This window comes from Balearica regulorum, chromosome 5, assembly GCF_011004875.1.
Source record: "Balearica regulorum gibbericeps isolate bBalReg1 chromosome 5, bBalReg1.pri, whole genome shotgun sequence".
Lineage (NCBI taxonomy): Eukaryota > Metazoa > Chordata > Aves > Gruiformes > Gruidae > Balearica > Balearica regulorum.
The window spans coordinates 55,163,612-55,181,534 of record NC_046188.1 but is presented as its reverse complement, the minus strand read 5'-3'; the positions used below and the strand labels follow the sequence as shown (position 1 = coordinate 55,181,534).

The following is a 17,923-nucleotide window of genomic DNA, read 5'->3' as shown; positions in this document are numbered from 1 at the left end:
GCTCAGAAAACAAATTTAATTGACACTTAGAATGAAGGAAAGCATACAGGTTTTTTTTAAAAAGAAGCTTTATTACAAATCTGTAGGTTTAAGAAAATACCGAAAAACTGTGCAAAGTTGTGTGAAAAATTCTGTCATCCTATTCACAGTTACCAGTTTTCTCCAATAAACATAGCATACAAAAATTGATAGAAACGATGGCAATTCTTTTTGGTGACACGAGTCAGATATTTGTAATTCTAAATCCCCTGCTGACAATTAAGGGGCCGCTGTCAGCCCAAGGGAATGATTAAATTGCACTGTTTTTGAAAACTGGAAGTTTGGATGAAAAGGCTATATACATATACACATACTGTATTTTACCACATGTACAGGGCAAACAAAACATGGCCCAGCACAATACTTAAAGTCTATAAAAACCTGGAGAGCCAGGGAACGTATGCATATGGTATTAAGTTATTCTGTATGCTCTGGTTCCCATTTTCTTTTACATCTCAAACCTATTAAAAATCAAATGTTTTCCACTCTCATTTATAGAAACAGTGAAGCTGATGTGTTGCTATACTGTCTTTTCAGACACAGAAAATGTTAGCTGCACTGCATGCAGACACGTGATCTAAACATGTAATGCAGCTAAAACATAATATAATTAAAAGTGGGATTTTTAGAAGACTGTAGACTGAATTTACTGCAAGTGACCTAACACCTTAAGCTCCCCTGGAAAAATGAGGCTAACATGGCATTTTTAATCTCATTCACAGACGATTCATAAGACACGTGTATGAGGAAAGAACTGTCTGATATATGGTACATTCCTAAACTGAAATATAGCCTGCTTTAAAAAAGCAGAAAGTTTGCAAGTATGCCATGGATTAAATCCAAACCTGCCATACAACTCTAACTCTGGATAACTGGCTGCAATGGTTGAAAGCTGCAGCACAGACCACTGGTAACCATATTCTCAAATTCTTTAAACTGCACAGGACCTAGACGCCACAACTCAGAGCTGCAGCGTAGAAGAGGCTTCAATGTAAGAAGTGTGAAGATTTTAAAGCAGCAGGATGAAACATGTCTGTTACAATACCTGCTCAAGGTACTGATATGATCTGAAAGAGAAAAAAAAATCCAACCCAAACAACTCTGTAATTTAACTCAATTTTTATCAGGTGCTTGCAGGTCCTCAGGTACAGGACATCTGGGATTTCCTATTGATGAATCCTCCTTTTGCCAACAGCAATGTGGAAGAAACCAGCATCATGTTAAAAAACTACTCAGCACTTTTCATTCATTTTGCTGTTTCAACTTAAGTTGAAAAGCACAGAATCAAGAGTTATTAAAAAAAACTACACAGCAGAAGAGCAATTAGAAATTAACAGTCTCTTATCACCAGAGCAAACAGGATGGAAGATGCAGAACTGAATTTACAGTCATTTCCTTCCCCATACAGATCAGATTAACCCTGAGTTAATCAGGACTACCTGGAACATTTCTTAAAAGCCACCTGTTGGTAAGAAGGTTGCCTCATTCTCCTGCATTTACTGAAAACTTGATTTCTGAAACACTGTAATGAAACAGTCAAAAATCTTCATTCCAAAGAAGGGAAATATTTCATGTACATTCTTAGGCATGGACCTTCAGGCTCGGGAAACGTTTTTCTAGATTATCAGCAAGTGTCTGATCAGCCTCACGCAGAACTTCAAGGAAACTCTCCACCTGGAAATAAATTGCAAAAACACACATGCAAAAAGAAAAAAAACAACTTGCATGAAACACAGAATTCTTACACTTGGTATAGGGGGTCTTTCTACTTCTGTACCTTCCCACCAACAGCTGCCAGCAGCAGCCACTGCAAAGAATAATGGAAAATGCTCCACTGTAGATACCTTCCTCCTAAACCCCACAATTTCAGTTGGTCTAAATTTTGAAACATTACTTTTATTTTATTGTTTAAAATTACACAAAGAAAAGCTCTCTATGAAAAATATTTAGAATAATTATTCTAAAAAACGTACAGACCAAATTTCCAGCTGGCATAAGTTTGCAGACATCCATTTCAGGACAGTTTGACCCTTACATCAGCTGATGATCTAGGCAAAGCTCTGGCTGAAGCAAGCCCGAAGAGACAGAGGGTAAGACTGTCTAGAACAGCATATAACCTGTGTCTGAGCAACTCTGTCCTACCTCTACATCTGATTCTGAAACGCCTTGCCACCCAAGTAGTATTTTTTCAGCTATGTTAAAGACCTTGTCATATACTCACCGATGCGAAATACAGAGGTAAGAGGTTCTGAAATGCACAGGAACATGTCTGTTCATTTAGATGTCCCTGATGTAATCCTTCTAATGTATTTTCCTGGAAAATAAAATGAGAAATACAACTAGCATGTCACAAACAGCTGCCAAAAGAACAAACTCAGAATTGTGCACACAGTGTCTACAGCATGCACTTCGTTCTCAAAAATGGGTAAAACAACCAGAACTTACATTTCTCAGAGAATGCCAGACATAGCTAACACAAAAAGGTGTGAAAGCTCACACACCACAAGTGTCTTAATTCCAATGCTCCCATAATAAAATCCAGCTGAGAAGGTGAGTTTATATATTGATACTCTTTCTTCTTCTTACATAAACTGGCTGTCATTCAAAAGAAATGACGACATACACCTAGAGAATTTATCATACAGACTCTTGGCCCTGAAGGCATACAGCTCAGAAAACGTGTGTCCCTGCGCACCTAACACACGTGTTGCTTCTCACCTTCAGATTGATTTGCTAATGAATTTCCAGTATGCAACTTCACTTGCGCAGAAAAATGCCCACATTAATATTCTTACCCACCCTACAGAAATCCCTTTTAGAATTTTGTTTATTCTTACCTTGGTCAGCTCTTGAAGCATATTGGAAAGTAATTCACAACAAATATCCTTCAAAATTTTTAAATGGAAATCCTCCTCATTTAGATCAGCCCTTCCAGTTTCTTGCTGTTCAGACTCCTTTGAATTATCAACAGATCTCTTCCCACAACCTTCCATGTATTGTAAGATACGAATCAAGCTCCCAATCAGAGGCATATCTAATATAAAGTAACAAGAAAATGGAAGTGTAACACTGAAAATTTTCCCCCATCCTTTCAAGTCATTAGAATTTTGAACCACACACAAGATTTTATACAAAAGCTATAGGAATGTATATTCTGAACATGTTGCGTTTTATCAAAGACTGTTTTAAAGAAGCAAGTGGAAATGTAGTAGAAAACCCAAACCATTTTTTCTGTAAGCTAATATGTATCTATTAAAAAAAAAAAAAAGTCAGTGGTAAGGAATATGAGAAAGAAAATGTCTTTAGTAGTAACTCAGAGAGGCCAATATGTTAAATTTGCATCCAGATAATCCTATCTGATAAACCAACAGACATGTCTTTCTGCTGCAGATGACCCTGACTCACATTCCCAAGATGGGCTTTTCATTCTAAAGACTTGTTACTTTTCAATCCATTGACAAGTGATAAAGATGGATTTAAGTAAGTGCAGAATCTCCCTCTAGTAACAACAACAACAAAGTTACTATCAAGACCTCATATTTTAGCAAAGATAAATTCTGCAATTTTTATTAATTCACTCAATGGAGAAGATTAATATAGTCTACAGATTCTGTTCACTGTAACTTTTCAGAGATATCCAGTAACCGAACTTTGAGCTAGGTGTGATTTTTTAGAGTCAGCAGTAAAGAGCCTTACTGTATTCAAATACGTAACTGAATTCTGTATGCTGATCTCTAGTAAACAGTAATAAATTAACCACCTTTCACCCCACATACAATAAATCAGTTGTGAAAATAACTTTAAAAAAAAGAAAAATAAGAGGAAAAAGCACGACTTGCTTTTTCTCATCTTGGTGTATTCTTGTTCTGTCTGTGAAGCAAACATAGCAGACAGCACGGACAAAATAGAGGCCAACACAGTCTTCTGCTCCTGCACAATGATTGGTGGATCGTCTGGCTGGCAAAGTTCATGGCAAACGAGATCATAAAGCAAACTCCAAGTCTCCTTTCCTCCATCAGGAGCCTGCACTTGAGAAAGAAAGAAAGAAAACCCACCAATCCATCAAATTTAATCTAGGTACATGTATTATTTTCCTCCCCATTAAATATCTGATGATCTAGAAGTTACTGCCATTCTTGGTCCTATCATATGTAGCAATTCAAGTGTCTTACCGATAGCCTGGATACCCTCATCCACCGTAGTCAGGAGCTGCAAAATATGCATATAAACATCAAGTCCTTCTGGATTATCCGATCTACACAGAACAAAGAAACAAACAAACAAAAAGACAGATTAAAGATCTGACTACTGAGTTTATATTCCATGTGGTTTGGAGACACAGAAGACTATAAGCAATCACTGCCATTCTCTTTGCTAACAAACTAGCTGACTCATTTCAAATGGTAAGTACAGGGAAATGTATTGTAGTGATCTGTCAAACTATGCAGCTCCCATAGAAATGAAGATGGTCAGACACAGGCCTTAACAAGGTTATAAGGAACCTCCCCAGCCATGAAACAAAAAAGAATCTCACATACCGGACTTGTTTGGCTGCTTCAAGTATACAAGGCACAATCTTAAAATCTGGAAGTTCTTCGGGGGAATCATCTACAGATGGACCCACGGACCGACAAGTACCATTTTTAATCCAGTTTAACATTAGCTCTTCATCTAGATCAAACAGTTTGTCCACCACTTCACCCACTTTTACCAGCAATTCAACTGCACAAAAGAGAACGTATAAATTTCAACAAGACTAAAAAAAAAAAAAGACCAAAAACTAGTTCACAAAGTGCTACTATATTAAAGTATTCAGAGTAAATTCAGTGGTGAAATATATTAGTTTTGTTCAAGACCTGCTAATGGTTGCTAAGTTTATTTCCTTTTTGTGACACAGATCAGGTGAAGTTTGATAAATACGGATTGCTGGAAAGCCCACAGACACCTTCTACCTCACCATGCCATTTATAAAGCAGGAACTTTATTCTGCAAAGAGACTTCGGGTTCCTGAAAAGTCATAACTTCTGCTTCTGAAGTAAAACTGTCCAAGATTCGTCCCTAAACATGCAGTTTTCTTCTAACCTTACACCTGCCAATCCGCATTTTACTTAAGTAGTATCTGTGATTTCAATTGGACCAGGCAGGATTTCTGAGCATTGTCATTAAAAAAAATAAAACCACCAAAATGAAAAAGTTAAACTATTAGGATTCCTAGACAAATGATAACTGCTGTTACAATTGAGTTGGACATGAAAAATAAATGCTACTCAAAACATTTCCATGGTTAGGTGCTCAGTGTGGTTTTGCTAAATTAGTGCTACAGGAAATTTGTGCACCACTGACTGCATACCCAAAGCCTGTGCAGTATTCTGCTGCCAGCCAGAGTAACTGAATCATTCCTCCGGTAGGGTAGTTTTAAAAATGGAAAATACATATCTCATTTGAAAAAAAATTTAAATGAGGTCTTGTTTCAAGGGTCAAAAGTGACATATGTATATCCCTGAATGAGGACTATGTCCTTTCCTTTACTGTGCCAAGTAACAATTTCTTCTATTAGACTTATTTTTATTCCCTCACAGAGCCTTCTTTTTCCTCTATGGGTGCTTTTCTGTTTGGTTTTACCCATATTTATAAACCTGCAAAGCAGGACAAGTTTAGTTCAGTGTCCTTTAAATTCATGAGGTTTATGTTAAAGAAATTCTGTACTCCAAATTGAAAATATTTGTCTTTGAAACTGTATACTTCAGTTCTTTTTTTTTTTTCCTGCAAACACCCACTAATTCCCAGCTTGTTTGGGCAACTTACCATTTGTAGAGCTGGACATGATAAAGCACACACAGTCATACACGGAAGGGTTTTCTCGTATTCTCTCAACCCAGACATTGGCCACCTCAGGCTGGGAGAGGCAAGTTAACAACAACCTAGACAAGAATTGCCCATTTAACAAATTAGAAGCCAATTCATTGATTTTACCTGTACAAGTGTAAATCCAAAACAATGAGAACACTGTGACAGGAACAGGAATCTAGCTCACAGCAAATCAATTCGAGAACAATGCGGAAATGACAAAAAGATAGGATGAGAGGATAATGAAATAGTGAGCCCACTTGTCAATTTTCTTCCCAGGCCTCAGAACACAGCAGAACGACACTAATGATGCATTAATCTCTGAGATGTCCTACCTGCTTGTTTCCAGAAGAGTTGGAGAGTCTGAATCACACAAACGTTGCAATAATACTTGGCTTTAAGGAGAAAATACAAGATTAGATTAATAAATCATAGAATCATAGAATTATAGAATGGTTTGGGTTGGAAGGGACCTTTAAAGGTCATCTAGTCCAACTCCCCTGCAATGGGCAGGGACATCTTCAACCACAGCAGGTTGCTCAGAGCCCCGTCCAACCTGGCATTGAATGTTTCCAGGGATGGAGCACCTACCACCTCTCTGGGCCACCTGTTCTAGTGCTTCACCACCCTCACTGTAAAATATTTCTTCCTTGTATCTAGTCCAAATCTACCCTCTTTTCGTTTAAAACCATTACCCCTTGTCCTATCGCTACAGGCCCTGCTAAAAATTTTGTCCCTATCTATAAGCCCCCTTTAAGTATTGAGAGGCCACAATTACATTTCCCCAGAGCCTTCTCTTCTCCAGGCTGAACAACCCCAACTCTCTCAGCCTGTTCTCACAGGAGAGGTGCTCCATCTCTCTGATCATCTTTGTGGCCCTCCTCTGGACCTGCTCCAATAGGTCCACGTCTGTCTTGTACTGGGGACCCCAGCTGGATGCAGTACTCCAGGTGGGGTTCACCAGAGCAGAGTAGAAGGGCAGAATCACCTCCCCTTGACCTGCTGGTCACACTTCTTTTGATGCAGCCCAGCATACAGTTAGCTTTCTGGGCTGTGAGGACACATTGCTGGCTTACGTCCAGCTCTTCTCAATCCCTTCATCGCCCAGCCTGTCTTGATACCAGGGGTTGCCCCGACCCAGGTGCAGGACCTCACACTTGGCCTTGTAGAACCTCACAATGTTCACACAGGCCCACTTCGCAAGCTCGTCCAGGTCCCTCTGAATGGCATCATGTTCCTTAGGTGTGTCAGCTGCACCACCCAGCTTGGTGTCATCTGCAAATTTGCTGAGGGTGCACACAATCCCACTGTCTATGTTGATGATAAAGATATTAAACAGTCTGGTCCCAACACAGACCCCTGAGGGACACCACTCATCACTGATCTCCATCCAGACACTGAACCGTTGACCACTACTCTCTGGATGCCACCATCCAACCAATTCCTCATCCACCGAACAGTCCACCCATCAAATCCCTATCTCTGCAATTTAGACTCCAATAAAAAACTATCTTTGTTTTAAAAAAAAAAAAAAGTTATAAAAAGGTTAATTTCACAGCTGTGGCCACATACTGAGATTAAAACCAGCTTTTCCTGACTATACATGCATTAGCAATGTTTCAAGATTGCCAAACTTAGAAATTAAAAATTCAAGATCTTGACTGGTGATTAAAAACAACAACAAAAAAATTGGTCACTATCCTTTTTTTTTTAATTCACTGAACACTTCCCACACAACTATGGTCAGCCAGAAAGGTGTGAATGAAGATGAGGCATCGCAGGCAAACTTAGTTCCTTCTGTAACATATATTTCATGATTGTGTGTCCCAAACAGCATGCATATATAAAGCATGTATAAACTTACCCAAGATTCTCGTCTTTACTAATGGACATGCATATGTCTTGGAAACAGGCCATATTTCCTAATATTCCCACACAGATTTCCTGCAAAGCCAAAACACAGTATAATGAAGTAACTGCAGCATAGTTCACAATTTCATTTCCACAGCCGTAAGACAAAGGTAAGGAAGGTTCAAAGATGTTTTCCAGTTTGATTGCCAAGTTCTTATGACCCACCGATTTCAAGACAGACACACAGGTTTTTTTCTACAGGATGCTATAAGACTAGCCTAAAATATATTCATGACAGGTACTACTCAGATATTTCGGTGTTAAGGTGTTCCATAAAAGCAAAGATATCTTGAAATCAACTTTGCTTGCATATTCCGGCATCCCTATTACAGCAAAAGAGTCCTAAGGACAAAAATATCACCGTGTAAGCGCAACCCTCACAGATATTCACTTCCTCCCAAAAGAGAAGGGTCTTAATACAAGCTTCCAGCAAAGCCTGTTTTCTGATTGCAGAGATTTAAAAAAAACCCAAAACCTCGCCAAACAAAATCAAAAGCACTGCATCCCATTAGGATATTCATACCTAGACAATCACTAAAAGGATGCACGCTCCTATGAAGGGGACTGTGAAAGCTCTGAAACACCTGCGGGTGACTGGTACTAACACAGAATGTCCTGGGAATCGCTCACTTTCAGCAACTTTAAATTGGAAATCAGCCCTCACCACTCAAGGTTATCTTTTTTATTAACATTCTATTACCTCTGCTGAATTACAGCAGACACTCTAGTGCCACTATTTCAAAAAAGGAGCTGTGACAGCCGATTTGCACTGACTTCCAAATTTTGGTTGTACTTTCAAAAGACAAAGTACTGAACTTTCAGAGCGTTATGTGTCTCTACTCATCTCCTGAAGTAAAGCTTCCAGTAACTTCAGAGAAAGGGGAGTTACACCAACACTGAATACTTTTCAAAACCCTATCTTGAATCCCAAATGCCAGTCCACTCTCTAATACAAGCTGCAAAACAATGACAACAAAACAAAGAGGGAAGAAAAAAAAAAAAAACCTGCATTAAGTACCAGTGTCTAACAGTTCCTAACTGCTAACGTTACTTTTATAGGTCTGACTAAACAAATTCATGGAGGACTGTCTCCCATGGGAGGGACTCCATACTGGAGCAGGGGAAAAGTGTGAGGAGGAAGGAGCAGCAGAGACAACGTATGATGACCACTCCCTGTGTTGCTGGGAGGAGGTAGAGAATTTGGGAGTGAAGTTGAGCCTGGGAAGAAGGGAGAGGTGGGGGGGAGGTGTTTTAAAATTTGGTTTATTTCTCATTATCCTACTCTGATTTGATTGGTAATAAATTTGATAAATTTTCCCAAGTCAAGTCTGTTTTGCCTGTGACTGCAATTGCTGAGTGATCTCCCTGTCCTTATCTCAACCCACGAGCCTTTCATTACATTTTCTCTCCCCTGTCCAGCTGAGGAGGGGAGTGATAGAGCAGCTTGGTGAGCACCTGGTGTCCAGCCAGGGTCAACCCACCACAGCCAGTCTTTACTGGTTTTTATAACGAGCCTTGTAACTAGGTTTGATAAACTCAGTCCGTCATCAATAATGACATAATCAGCTTCAGCATACTGAAATACTTACTGATTAGACCATATTAAAAACACCACAAAAAAGCATTTTAAATTTTGATTTTGTGTTTTCTCCTCATTCCCCTAACCTATTCAAACATGCAACAGGAGAGGAGGGAGATACATGCAAATGCATGTACAGACCTAGCTAGTATTGCTATGAAGCTTTTTGACAGCCCATACTTACAGTAAGGCGAGGGCATTTTGACTTGGCAAAGACTCCCATGAATATATCAGGGGCATTGAACTCCTGAAGAAATAAAGCAACATCCTGTGGAGAAAGTGAATGGAGAAGTAGATGGACTTCAAACCTTTTCTCACAACATAAGGAATGGATCAAAGAGATGTCAAGCTCACTACAAGAGATCAGTTATTTCCTAACAGTTAATACCAATAATCCTTGCTTTTCAATGACAGAAGGTCAGCAAGCCCCTGTGGTGATTCAGGATGCCAGTGATTTGCTATACAACGAGGCAAAAAGTCACATTTAGTTTCTTTTGCTCTCTGTCTCAACAGAGGGTCAGAGATGCTAAGTCAGAATTCAGCAAATACCCATGTTTTCAGACAGTTACATCACCCGCACATACAAAAAGAAATGAGGGAAGGGATTACCATTAGCACTTGATCAGAGCATCCAAAAGAGGAAATCTCCTCATTTTACAACATTAAACCACAAGATCAGTCCTCTATTTGGGAATAAAGGACACATCTTCCATGTTTATTTAAAATATCTAACAAAAAGCCAGGGAATTTTTTTTTTTTTTTAAAAAGTCTTACTTGAGAATATGTTTCAGCATTTGAGAATGTTGAGAAAAATACTAATAAGTTATGTTAGATTGCCATTGTGAGTCTGTAGCTAGAGTTTAAAAGATTGTTTATCTGTCAGATAAAACTATGCTTACTAGCAAGAAGTATTACAATTGCTAGAGGAAAATATGCCTATTTACAGATGGCATCAATATTATCTCCATAATCAAACTGCTGAAGATACAGGCTATGCACCTGAGTTCATTTCAGCTACAGCTAAGGTACTGTCAACTCCTGCACATAATACAGAAAGCCAAGAGACGTGAATATGGCCCCAATTAAGCAATAGCACCGCACAATCCATTAGACACCTGTGGGAAGGTCTGGCAGAGCACCTTATTTCTTTTACATTCACACACAGCTCTGCTTTATATCCTCAAACAGCAGCATGGCATCCGGCAGCTAGGATGCAACGGAAGGCCTGCTTTTGCAAAGTAGTGCTGGGCCTAAGAGCGTACACAAAGTACTTGCTCATCTTGAAAAGCAGCCTTCATGATGAGCCTGCTGGATTCCAATTCACCACAGCTGCTCTGCCTAATGACTCAAAGGACACCGTCAGTCAAACCAGAGAATAAGCAATACCATTGAACTCAGAAAGCTGACCAAGCCCGTTTAACTCCGTGCCTTCTCCTGCTTCCAGAAGGATTTTGACTGAAGACACTCAGGAACAGGGCAGAAGCCACCTGTACCTGTGAATGAACCACACTCGAGGTCTGACTCCCGCACATCGCTCCTACCTCATCCATCGACATGTCCCACACTTTGCAAATGTCATTCTCCATCTCTTCGTCCAGTTCTGTCTGGATTTCCTCGGGGCTCGCGGTGGGCTCCGTCTTCTCGGGGCTAATGACCTGAGAGAAAGCGGAGGGGGGATGCACACGGGGAGACGGCGGTACGTGAGCTACTACCGAGAAACACCATGAAACGCTAAACCCGACCTATCGCTTCAGTCACACTTTAAAAGGCTCCAGACACAACTAGGAAACGGGGGTGTCGTGTGTCCCCCCCCGAAACGGTCGCACCGCACCCGCCAGGCGCTGACCGCTACCGGGCCCGCCGGCCTCTCCCCTTACGGCGCCCCCGTTCCCCCAGGCCCGCACCTCGATGAGGCGAGTGAGGATGCTGAACAGCCAGTGCTTGCTGTACACCGTGTTCCCCACCGCATCGCCCTCCTCCTCCGCCTCGCTGGAGGGCGGCGATGGGTTACGGTCCATGGCGGCCCAGCACCGCCGCCACAACCGCGCCGGCGCCAACGAGGCGGTGGCCAGAGCGGCGGCCTGACGGCCCCCCCACAGCGCCCCCTGCCGGGGCGGGGCGCGGGGAAGCCACCGCCCAGCTGCTATCGCAGAGCGTCGTCAGCGCTCCGCGGCCGTGATGGCAGATCGGCACCGCCGCCGCTCCCTCCGCGGAAAGCAGCCCCCGGGTTCCTAGGGCAGCCGAGGGGCCAAGGGAGACCCCCCGCCCCTTGGCAGCGCCGGTGGTCCCCGTGATGCCCTGAGATCGCCCCGCGGGGACGTGCACAGGGAGCCCCCGCCCGCGACAGCGTCCGGTCAGCGCTGACTTCAGATCCCCACCCCAGAAGGAAAACCAGCGGCGAGAGGAAGCAGGTTTTAGGAGGATTTATTTTATTCGGCTGCACAGAAGAGGTGTAACAGGGGAGCAGAGCTAGTATTTGCTGGGAAGGCCTGCAGGTCTGTAGCGGTTGGGATCCCCGCCGTTTCGTCCCCACGCATTCGCCTCTTGGTCAGCTAGAGTGTCTTCTTCGCCTCTGCCACTCACGTCGCTTTGCCATTTTTCCCGGGCATCACTAGCAGGAAGAAAAAAGGCCACCTGAATTAACCAGCATTTAACTCCACTTTGTGTTTATTTCCTCACTCATGTAAAACTAGCTTTTGCACAGGACTTAGATGCAAGCACATATATTCAGGCCTTGTCCAAGAACCACAGTGGAGTCCTGAACTGTTACGTCAGGAAACAAACCAGCAAGGAAAGGGAGTTCCTTAGCACCAGAAATGCAGAGGTAAGGAATCTGCCTTCTCAGGAGGACAAGAAGAAAGGCTCATGCTCGTGCGGGAGGAAAGGCACCATTCCTACAGACAGGCTGTTCAGACATTAACTGCTTCCCACTGTCCTTCTAGGTCAAAAGCAGAGTACAAGTCAAAAAGGACTTCACTCTAAATGGAATGCCTGGATCCCTAGTAACTCAGTTAACAAGCCAAAGGCACTCCATTACCTGATCACTCTGGCTGCCCAAGCACCGCCAGGTCCTCTTTGGGCAGCATCATAATTCCCACGAGCATGGAAATACTTGTCGGCACCTTTATAATTTGCCTCGCGCATGTCCTGGTATGCTCTGAACATATCCCATGCCCCTGAAGAAAGCAGAGAAACAGAGATGATGTTGACTTTGAAGAGCCGTCCTAGAAACAGTTAAGTACCATTTCAGCAGGAGCTGAAAGGCCCAAGGAGCAGTAACACAGAGAGGTGTTTCTCCACATCGGCCTTTGCACGGGGGTGTGCCCATGGAAAGGGGCTGTGGGGGCTGATCAAGGCCCTCTTCCAGCAGGAGAAACCAGCAGGGTCATTCATGTGGAGCTGTGGCCTCCCAACTCCGAGGACTGTGCCCATTGAGTGCCGGTAACCTGTGCTTGGGGAGAGGGTTCCTGAGAGAAAGGCCCATGGTAACAGCAGCTTACCTCCCACTGCATCCCAGGCAAATCGTCCACCTCGTAGTAGTGGTGATAAGTCAGCACTTGCACATAGAATAACGGAGAGCAACACAAAGCAGACACAGAGCCTCATGGTTCCCAGTCCAAGCCTGACACAGAGCTGTGAGACAATCAGAGAGATGAGTAATTCTGGAGCACCTCTGAGAGACTGCTGACATAGCACCCATCACACCCATCGTTGTACCCGGACAGCTGCCCCAGCGCTGATGGCTAGCCCAGGAACCTGCATCTCCCCCCACCCCCAAGGACTGATGCCCTCTGTGCAACTACAAGCTCACCTAAAGAGTCTGCAACAGAGGCAGATGGACATGAGAAACTTGCATTTTAGCATTCCCTGCTGCTCATATCATTACAGAGAAGCCCCACATGCTAAAGCATTAGTCCTGTTCCCAAATACCAGCTAAAATCACTGCATAGAGCTCACAAATTCGGAATATCACTCACCACTGCAGAAAGGCAAAGGAGATGGAGCTTGTCTTGTGTGTCCTCTGACTCAGGGTATTTATAAGCAATTTAAACCCCTCAAAACAGGAAATTGGGAAAGAGCTACCCATGGCTGGGAATTCACCACCACCACTCCATTTCCAAGACAGAAATGATTATGGTAAGCCTGTCCTTGTCCTTACTGAAAGTTCACAGCTCCTGTTACACAATATTTTAGAAAGTACGCAGTGCTTCTTCAGCTGTCCATGGGACTATTTGCTCCTCCTAACAAGCAGTGAGAAACTGCCTTGAAAGTGTTCTGTGTGCTTGAAATGTTACAGTTGGCTTAAGGGTGACACTTTTGTTTGGCTCTTGTGCTGGGCAGAGCTCAGAGAAGGTGCCTGATTGTCTGCACTGTACATTGATGCACAAGGTTGGGTGGGTTTGTGTCTGTGCACAAGGGACAGTCAGCTGCATTACCAGAATGGCTGCAGGAACTGCTAAGTGAAATTCCCATGTGTCCCAAGATAGAGCCCAGAGTTGATGGAATGGAAAACATGAAATGTTGCTCTTAATTCCATTGCAAAGGAAATTGCGTCCACCTACATCCCTGTTGATAATGCTTTAAGATAGCAGACACAACACGCCACCATAAGGAAGGCCTGAATGGTTCGTCCTGCCTTTGCTTGCTCTCACAGATTCTTCTCGAGGGACTTCCAGCCATCCTGCCACAACAGCAGCTCAGCGGGGCTCAAGTGGGCTAAACTCTCCATAGAGAGGTTTTTATGCAACAGTAAACATTTTACCTTAGGGGAAGTTCAGACCCATACAGCCACAACTCTGCTAGATTTTAAGATCAATATATTAACATTCAGGCCCCATTGGCATGGTTCACAGTGTGAGTACCCACCGTGCTCTCTGCTTAGGAGCCTTCTTGCTGCTTGCTTCCCTTGGTTAACAACCGACACAACTGTTTCCCCTTCAGAAATCTCTGGGTTCGAGTGCAGTTGCACTGTAGAATGAGTGCGCAGAATGTCTCCCCATTGTGCAGTCTCACGCGTGATTTAACAAGTCTGAGAGCTTCTTGATATTCCCTGCAGAAGAGGTATGTGTAGTTGCCTCATTCACAACTTTGTCACTTTAAGCAATTAGACGTTGGAGCTGAAGGGCAGAGGCATGAGGTAAAAGAGGTGCAATAACAAACTGAGCTAATAAAGTGCCCGCAGCTAACTTCCTTGGGCATCACTGGACTTCAAACAAGGATTTAGCTCAAGGGAAGAAGAGACATTTTCCACAGACAGGCCTGGAGCGGCAGGACAGACATTCTCTAGTACACTATATCTGAATGGAACAATTTGAGACAAGAATCTAACCCTGATCCATCGGACAAGGAAACCTTGCAAAAAGCAGGGGGCCAGACGCATAATTTTGTCCGCCACCACCCGTGAACTTGATGGTTAACAGTATAACAGCTCAGTTACTGCAGAGACTGGAGTGCTGTGTTTTGCTGCAACTCTGTTCACATCATAGTGATGACTTACACCCTTACAGTACACATCAGCTCAAGTGCCTTCTCTGCTGGCTGCAAGGAGTCCTGTCTGTCACCTTTTTGATTTTGATTTAAAAAAAAAAAACCAAAGCACACGCATACACATACACACACACACACAAAAAAAAACACCACCTAGAAAATTATTCCTGTAAGTTGGGGTACAGGCTCACTAAGGCATGTGCCATTTTGCCCAGGTACCTAGAACAGAGCATTACCTTCAAAACTGACTTAGGGAACTTTTCCCTACAAAAGCTCAGACATTTTTGGACCATAGAGGACATTTCTGAGTTTTCTAATACGGTCTGATGTGTTTCACATTCTCTCCAAACTAAAATTTTCTGCTAAGAGCATAAACATGAGGATAATTTCAGGAAGGTAGGCGCTGGAGGGGATCTTTAGGAGATCTCAGCTTGCATCCCCTTGACTTGTCTCCAACAAGGAGGGGAGCAGCAGTGACAACAATGCTGGAGCTCCCTACAGTAACTGAGGTGAAGCACCAGCGCTGTGTTCCAGCAGGTAACAGCCTGAGCACCGCTTTCCCGTATCCACTTGGCCCACTTTCTGGGTCACAGCCTTTGACCCATGGAAACAAGCTACGACCACAACTGTTGTTTTTGCAACAGAAATAAGCAAACTGCCCCTGAATGTGCAGAAGGGTTTGAATGGAATACTCCTTTCTGACCTAGCACTAAAACACGGGCTGCATGTGCACGCTGGGTAAACATAACACATATAGGGACTTCTGGGAGACTGTTTTCCGGGTTTGTACATTCTGATAAGATAAAAAGCAACGTCAAACTGCTTGCCCTTTAAGTATCTATAAATACAAGCTATGTTCTGCAAACATTCCGCAATGCAGGTATTTTGCAATCTAAGTAAGTCTCAAATTGAGAAAGGGGATGAGGTGAATTCCCAGCTCAGGCACAATAATAGATGTGGTTATTCCTTATTCTGGGAAGTAATAGCACCTTATCTAAATTTACACAGACAATTATTTACTTCAGGAGTTTTGCCATGCTGCTGTACAGAATATTTACTAGCATTAGCCTCAGGTTTCTAGACATGTGGAGTGACTGCAAACTTGTCCCCTCTTCAAGAAACAGTTGGATATACAGATGTTTATCTTAAATTAAATTGATTTCCCTGTACATTTTGATGATGAGTCTAACTGAAACAATGTTTTGAGGCAGGTATAAGGCTTTTATTATTAAATACCACAAAAACTAACAGCAACAAAATCAACACAGCTTCTATTTAAAGTTGCTCTGAGCAAAGCCTTCTTTATTCATCTCTGCTTTTCAAGGGTCCCCTCCACCTACAGTCAGTCATGAAAACCAAAGATGAGCTGCAGCTCATCTGCTCCAGCACTAGCTGCCTTAAATTGTATCAGTGGTGTATGCTTAGCTGGCTGGCAGGAGCTGGTAGGGGCTGTAGCTTTAGGATGAGGGCATTGCTCTGTACAACAGTAACTTTAAACAGAAGACCATTTCATTTCATAGTTTCGTCACTCTACCCATACCAAGATGAACACACGCGTATCAAGAATAGGAAATCGTACTTTTCCAACTGTTCTTCAGAGAGTAAATTCTTACTCTTTATTGATAGCCAAGTTAGTTGAAATCATCAACACAAGCTCACTTTAGACACCAAATTTGAACAAACTCTTCCCATTATGTTAGCTATGTGACCGTTCTGACACAAAATTAAAAAAAAAAAACCCCTCAGAATGGAAAGTTATGATTTATTGTAAAAAAACCAAGACAAACCAAAAAAAGCCCTAACCATCACTCAGAGTTAACCAAGTGTACAAAAACCTCACAGAAATAAGAGACTGCTGTGTACACAAAATACACAGAGCAAATAAAGTGGAACTATTACATATGAAGATAAGCCAGTATATTCTTGGCAAGCCAGCCATCTTCCTCTAAGGAGGGCAACAGAAGTACTTAGCTAAAGCTGTACTACATTCACACACTGTATGAAATTGAGTTAGTTAAGTGCAACTGCCTCCAAGGTAGCAGCATGCTCATTTGGCAGGTAAGAGAACAGGCACCAACATCATCTGATTCGTGTAACCTCACCACACACTGCAGGTGCCTGGCTCCTATTCCAAGTCTTACTGTAAGAGCATGGGGTGATTCTGAAAGAAGGATCTGTGCTGTTTCCAATGTCAAAATCTAAGCCCCAAAGATTTTTTTAAACTTTTCTTTTTTCAAAAGTATGCTGTATTGGCTTTTCCACAAGCAAGACTATTAACAGATGAAAGCCTGCCACTAACTGTCTCCCTGTAACTTCATTTCCTTGAGTGAAGGAACCAATCCTCCACAATAAAGTCTTTCTTGTGATTGAGCTGAAAGTCAGACTGCACCTCTCAAAAGCCTGAAAGTTTTATTACCAAGTCCTATTTTAATGAAAATAAAAGCATTATTTTGCAGCACTATAAGTGCTGCAAGACTACATAAAAAGATGTTTTGTAAAGAATATTTTAAAGTTATTTCATGACAAAATTATGGATTTTAATAAAATTTAGTTCTAATGCATGTGTTAATTTTTTATTTAAATGACATTTGTGAAAAATCAAATATTGACCAGATGCTGTGGCTTTCTCCTGAAAATGTGAGAGTCTTGACAGTGAAGAGGGCCAAAACTAGAAGCCTAAAAAGAAACTTGTTCAAAGATGTATTAAGTGCAGAAAGAGTGCTGGTACAAAGCATAGTCTGTAAACAAGAAACAAAATCCAATATGAATCTTCATATTCTAGCAGATATTTAAAAATACTTCTTTCTTGACAGCAGCTATCTAAAAATACTTATCTAAACCTTCTGCTTTAAAAAAGATTATTTTAATAAGACCTGCAGTCCTCTCACTTTCCAAAATGTCAGAATTCATTGTGGAAATTACCAAAGTTCAGTAAAGCCTTTGACACCATTTCCCACAGCATTCTCCTGGAGAAACTGGCTGCTTATGGCTTGGAGGGGCATATGCTTTGCTGGGTAAAAAAACTGGCTGGATGGCCAGGCCCAAAGAATTGTGGTGACT

The 17,923-nt window shown here is 42.3% G+C and overlaps 2 protein-coding genes across 3 annotated transcripts; both read right to left on the bottom strand.

The window, feature by feature from the left end:
• On the bottom strand, positions 1 to 11,467 carry SAAL1 (serum amyloid A like 1). Of its 2 annotated transcripts, XM_075755012.1 has the most exons (12): positions 11,281 to 11,467; positions 10,918 to 11,031; positions 9,561 to 9,644; positions 7,751 to 7,830; positions 6,222 to 6,281; positions 5,845 to 5,960; positions 4,578 to 4,761; positions 4,212 to 4,294; positions 3,879 to 4,067; positions 2,877 to 3,073; positions 2,261 to 2,353; positions 1 to 1,713 (listed from the first exon to the last, which is right to left on the bottom strand). In XM_075755012.1, the coding sequence occupies exons 1-12, from the start codon at positions 11,392 to 11,394 to the stop codon at positions 1,621 to 1,623; spliced, it is 1,407 nt and encodes a 468-aa protein (XP_075611127.1). In that variant the 5' UTR covers positions 11,395 to 11,467; the 3' UTR covers positions 1 to 1,620. The 2 variants fall into 2 exon arrangements, with proteins under 2 accessions (XP_075611127.1, XP_075611129.1); XM_075755014.1 differs by lacking the exon at positions 9,561 to 9,644 and having other exon boundaries at positions 51 to 1,713; positions 11,281 to 11,455.
• A 317-nt stretch (positions 11,468 to 11,784) lies between these two features.
• On the bottom strand, positions 11,785 to 13,500 carry LOC104631459 (serum amyloid A protein). The gene is made up of 4 exons (XM_010301336.2): positions 13,354 to 13,500; positions 12,877 to 13,009; positions 12,414 to 12,552; positions 11,785 to 11,987 (listed from the first exon to the last, which is right to left on the bottom strand). The coding sequence occupies exons 2-4, from the start codon at positions 12,980 to 12,982 to the stop codon at positions 11,846 to 11,848; spliced, it is 387 nt and encodes a 128-aa protein (XP_010299638.1). The 5' UTR covers positions 12,983 to 13,009; positions 13,354 to 13,500; the 3' UTR covers positions 11,785 to 11,845.
• Between the last annotated feature and the right edge of the window lie 4,423 nt (positions 13,501 to 17,923).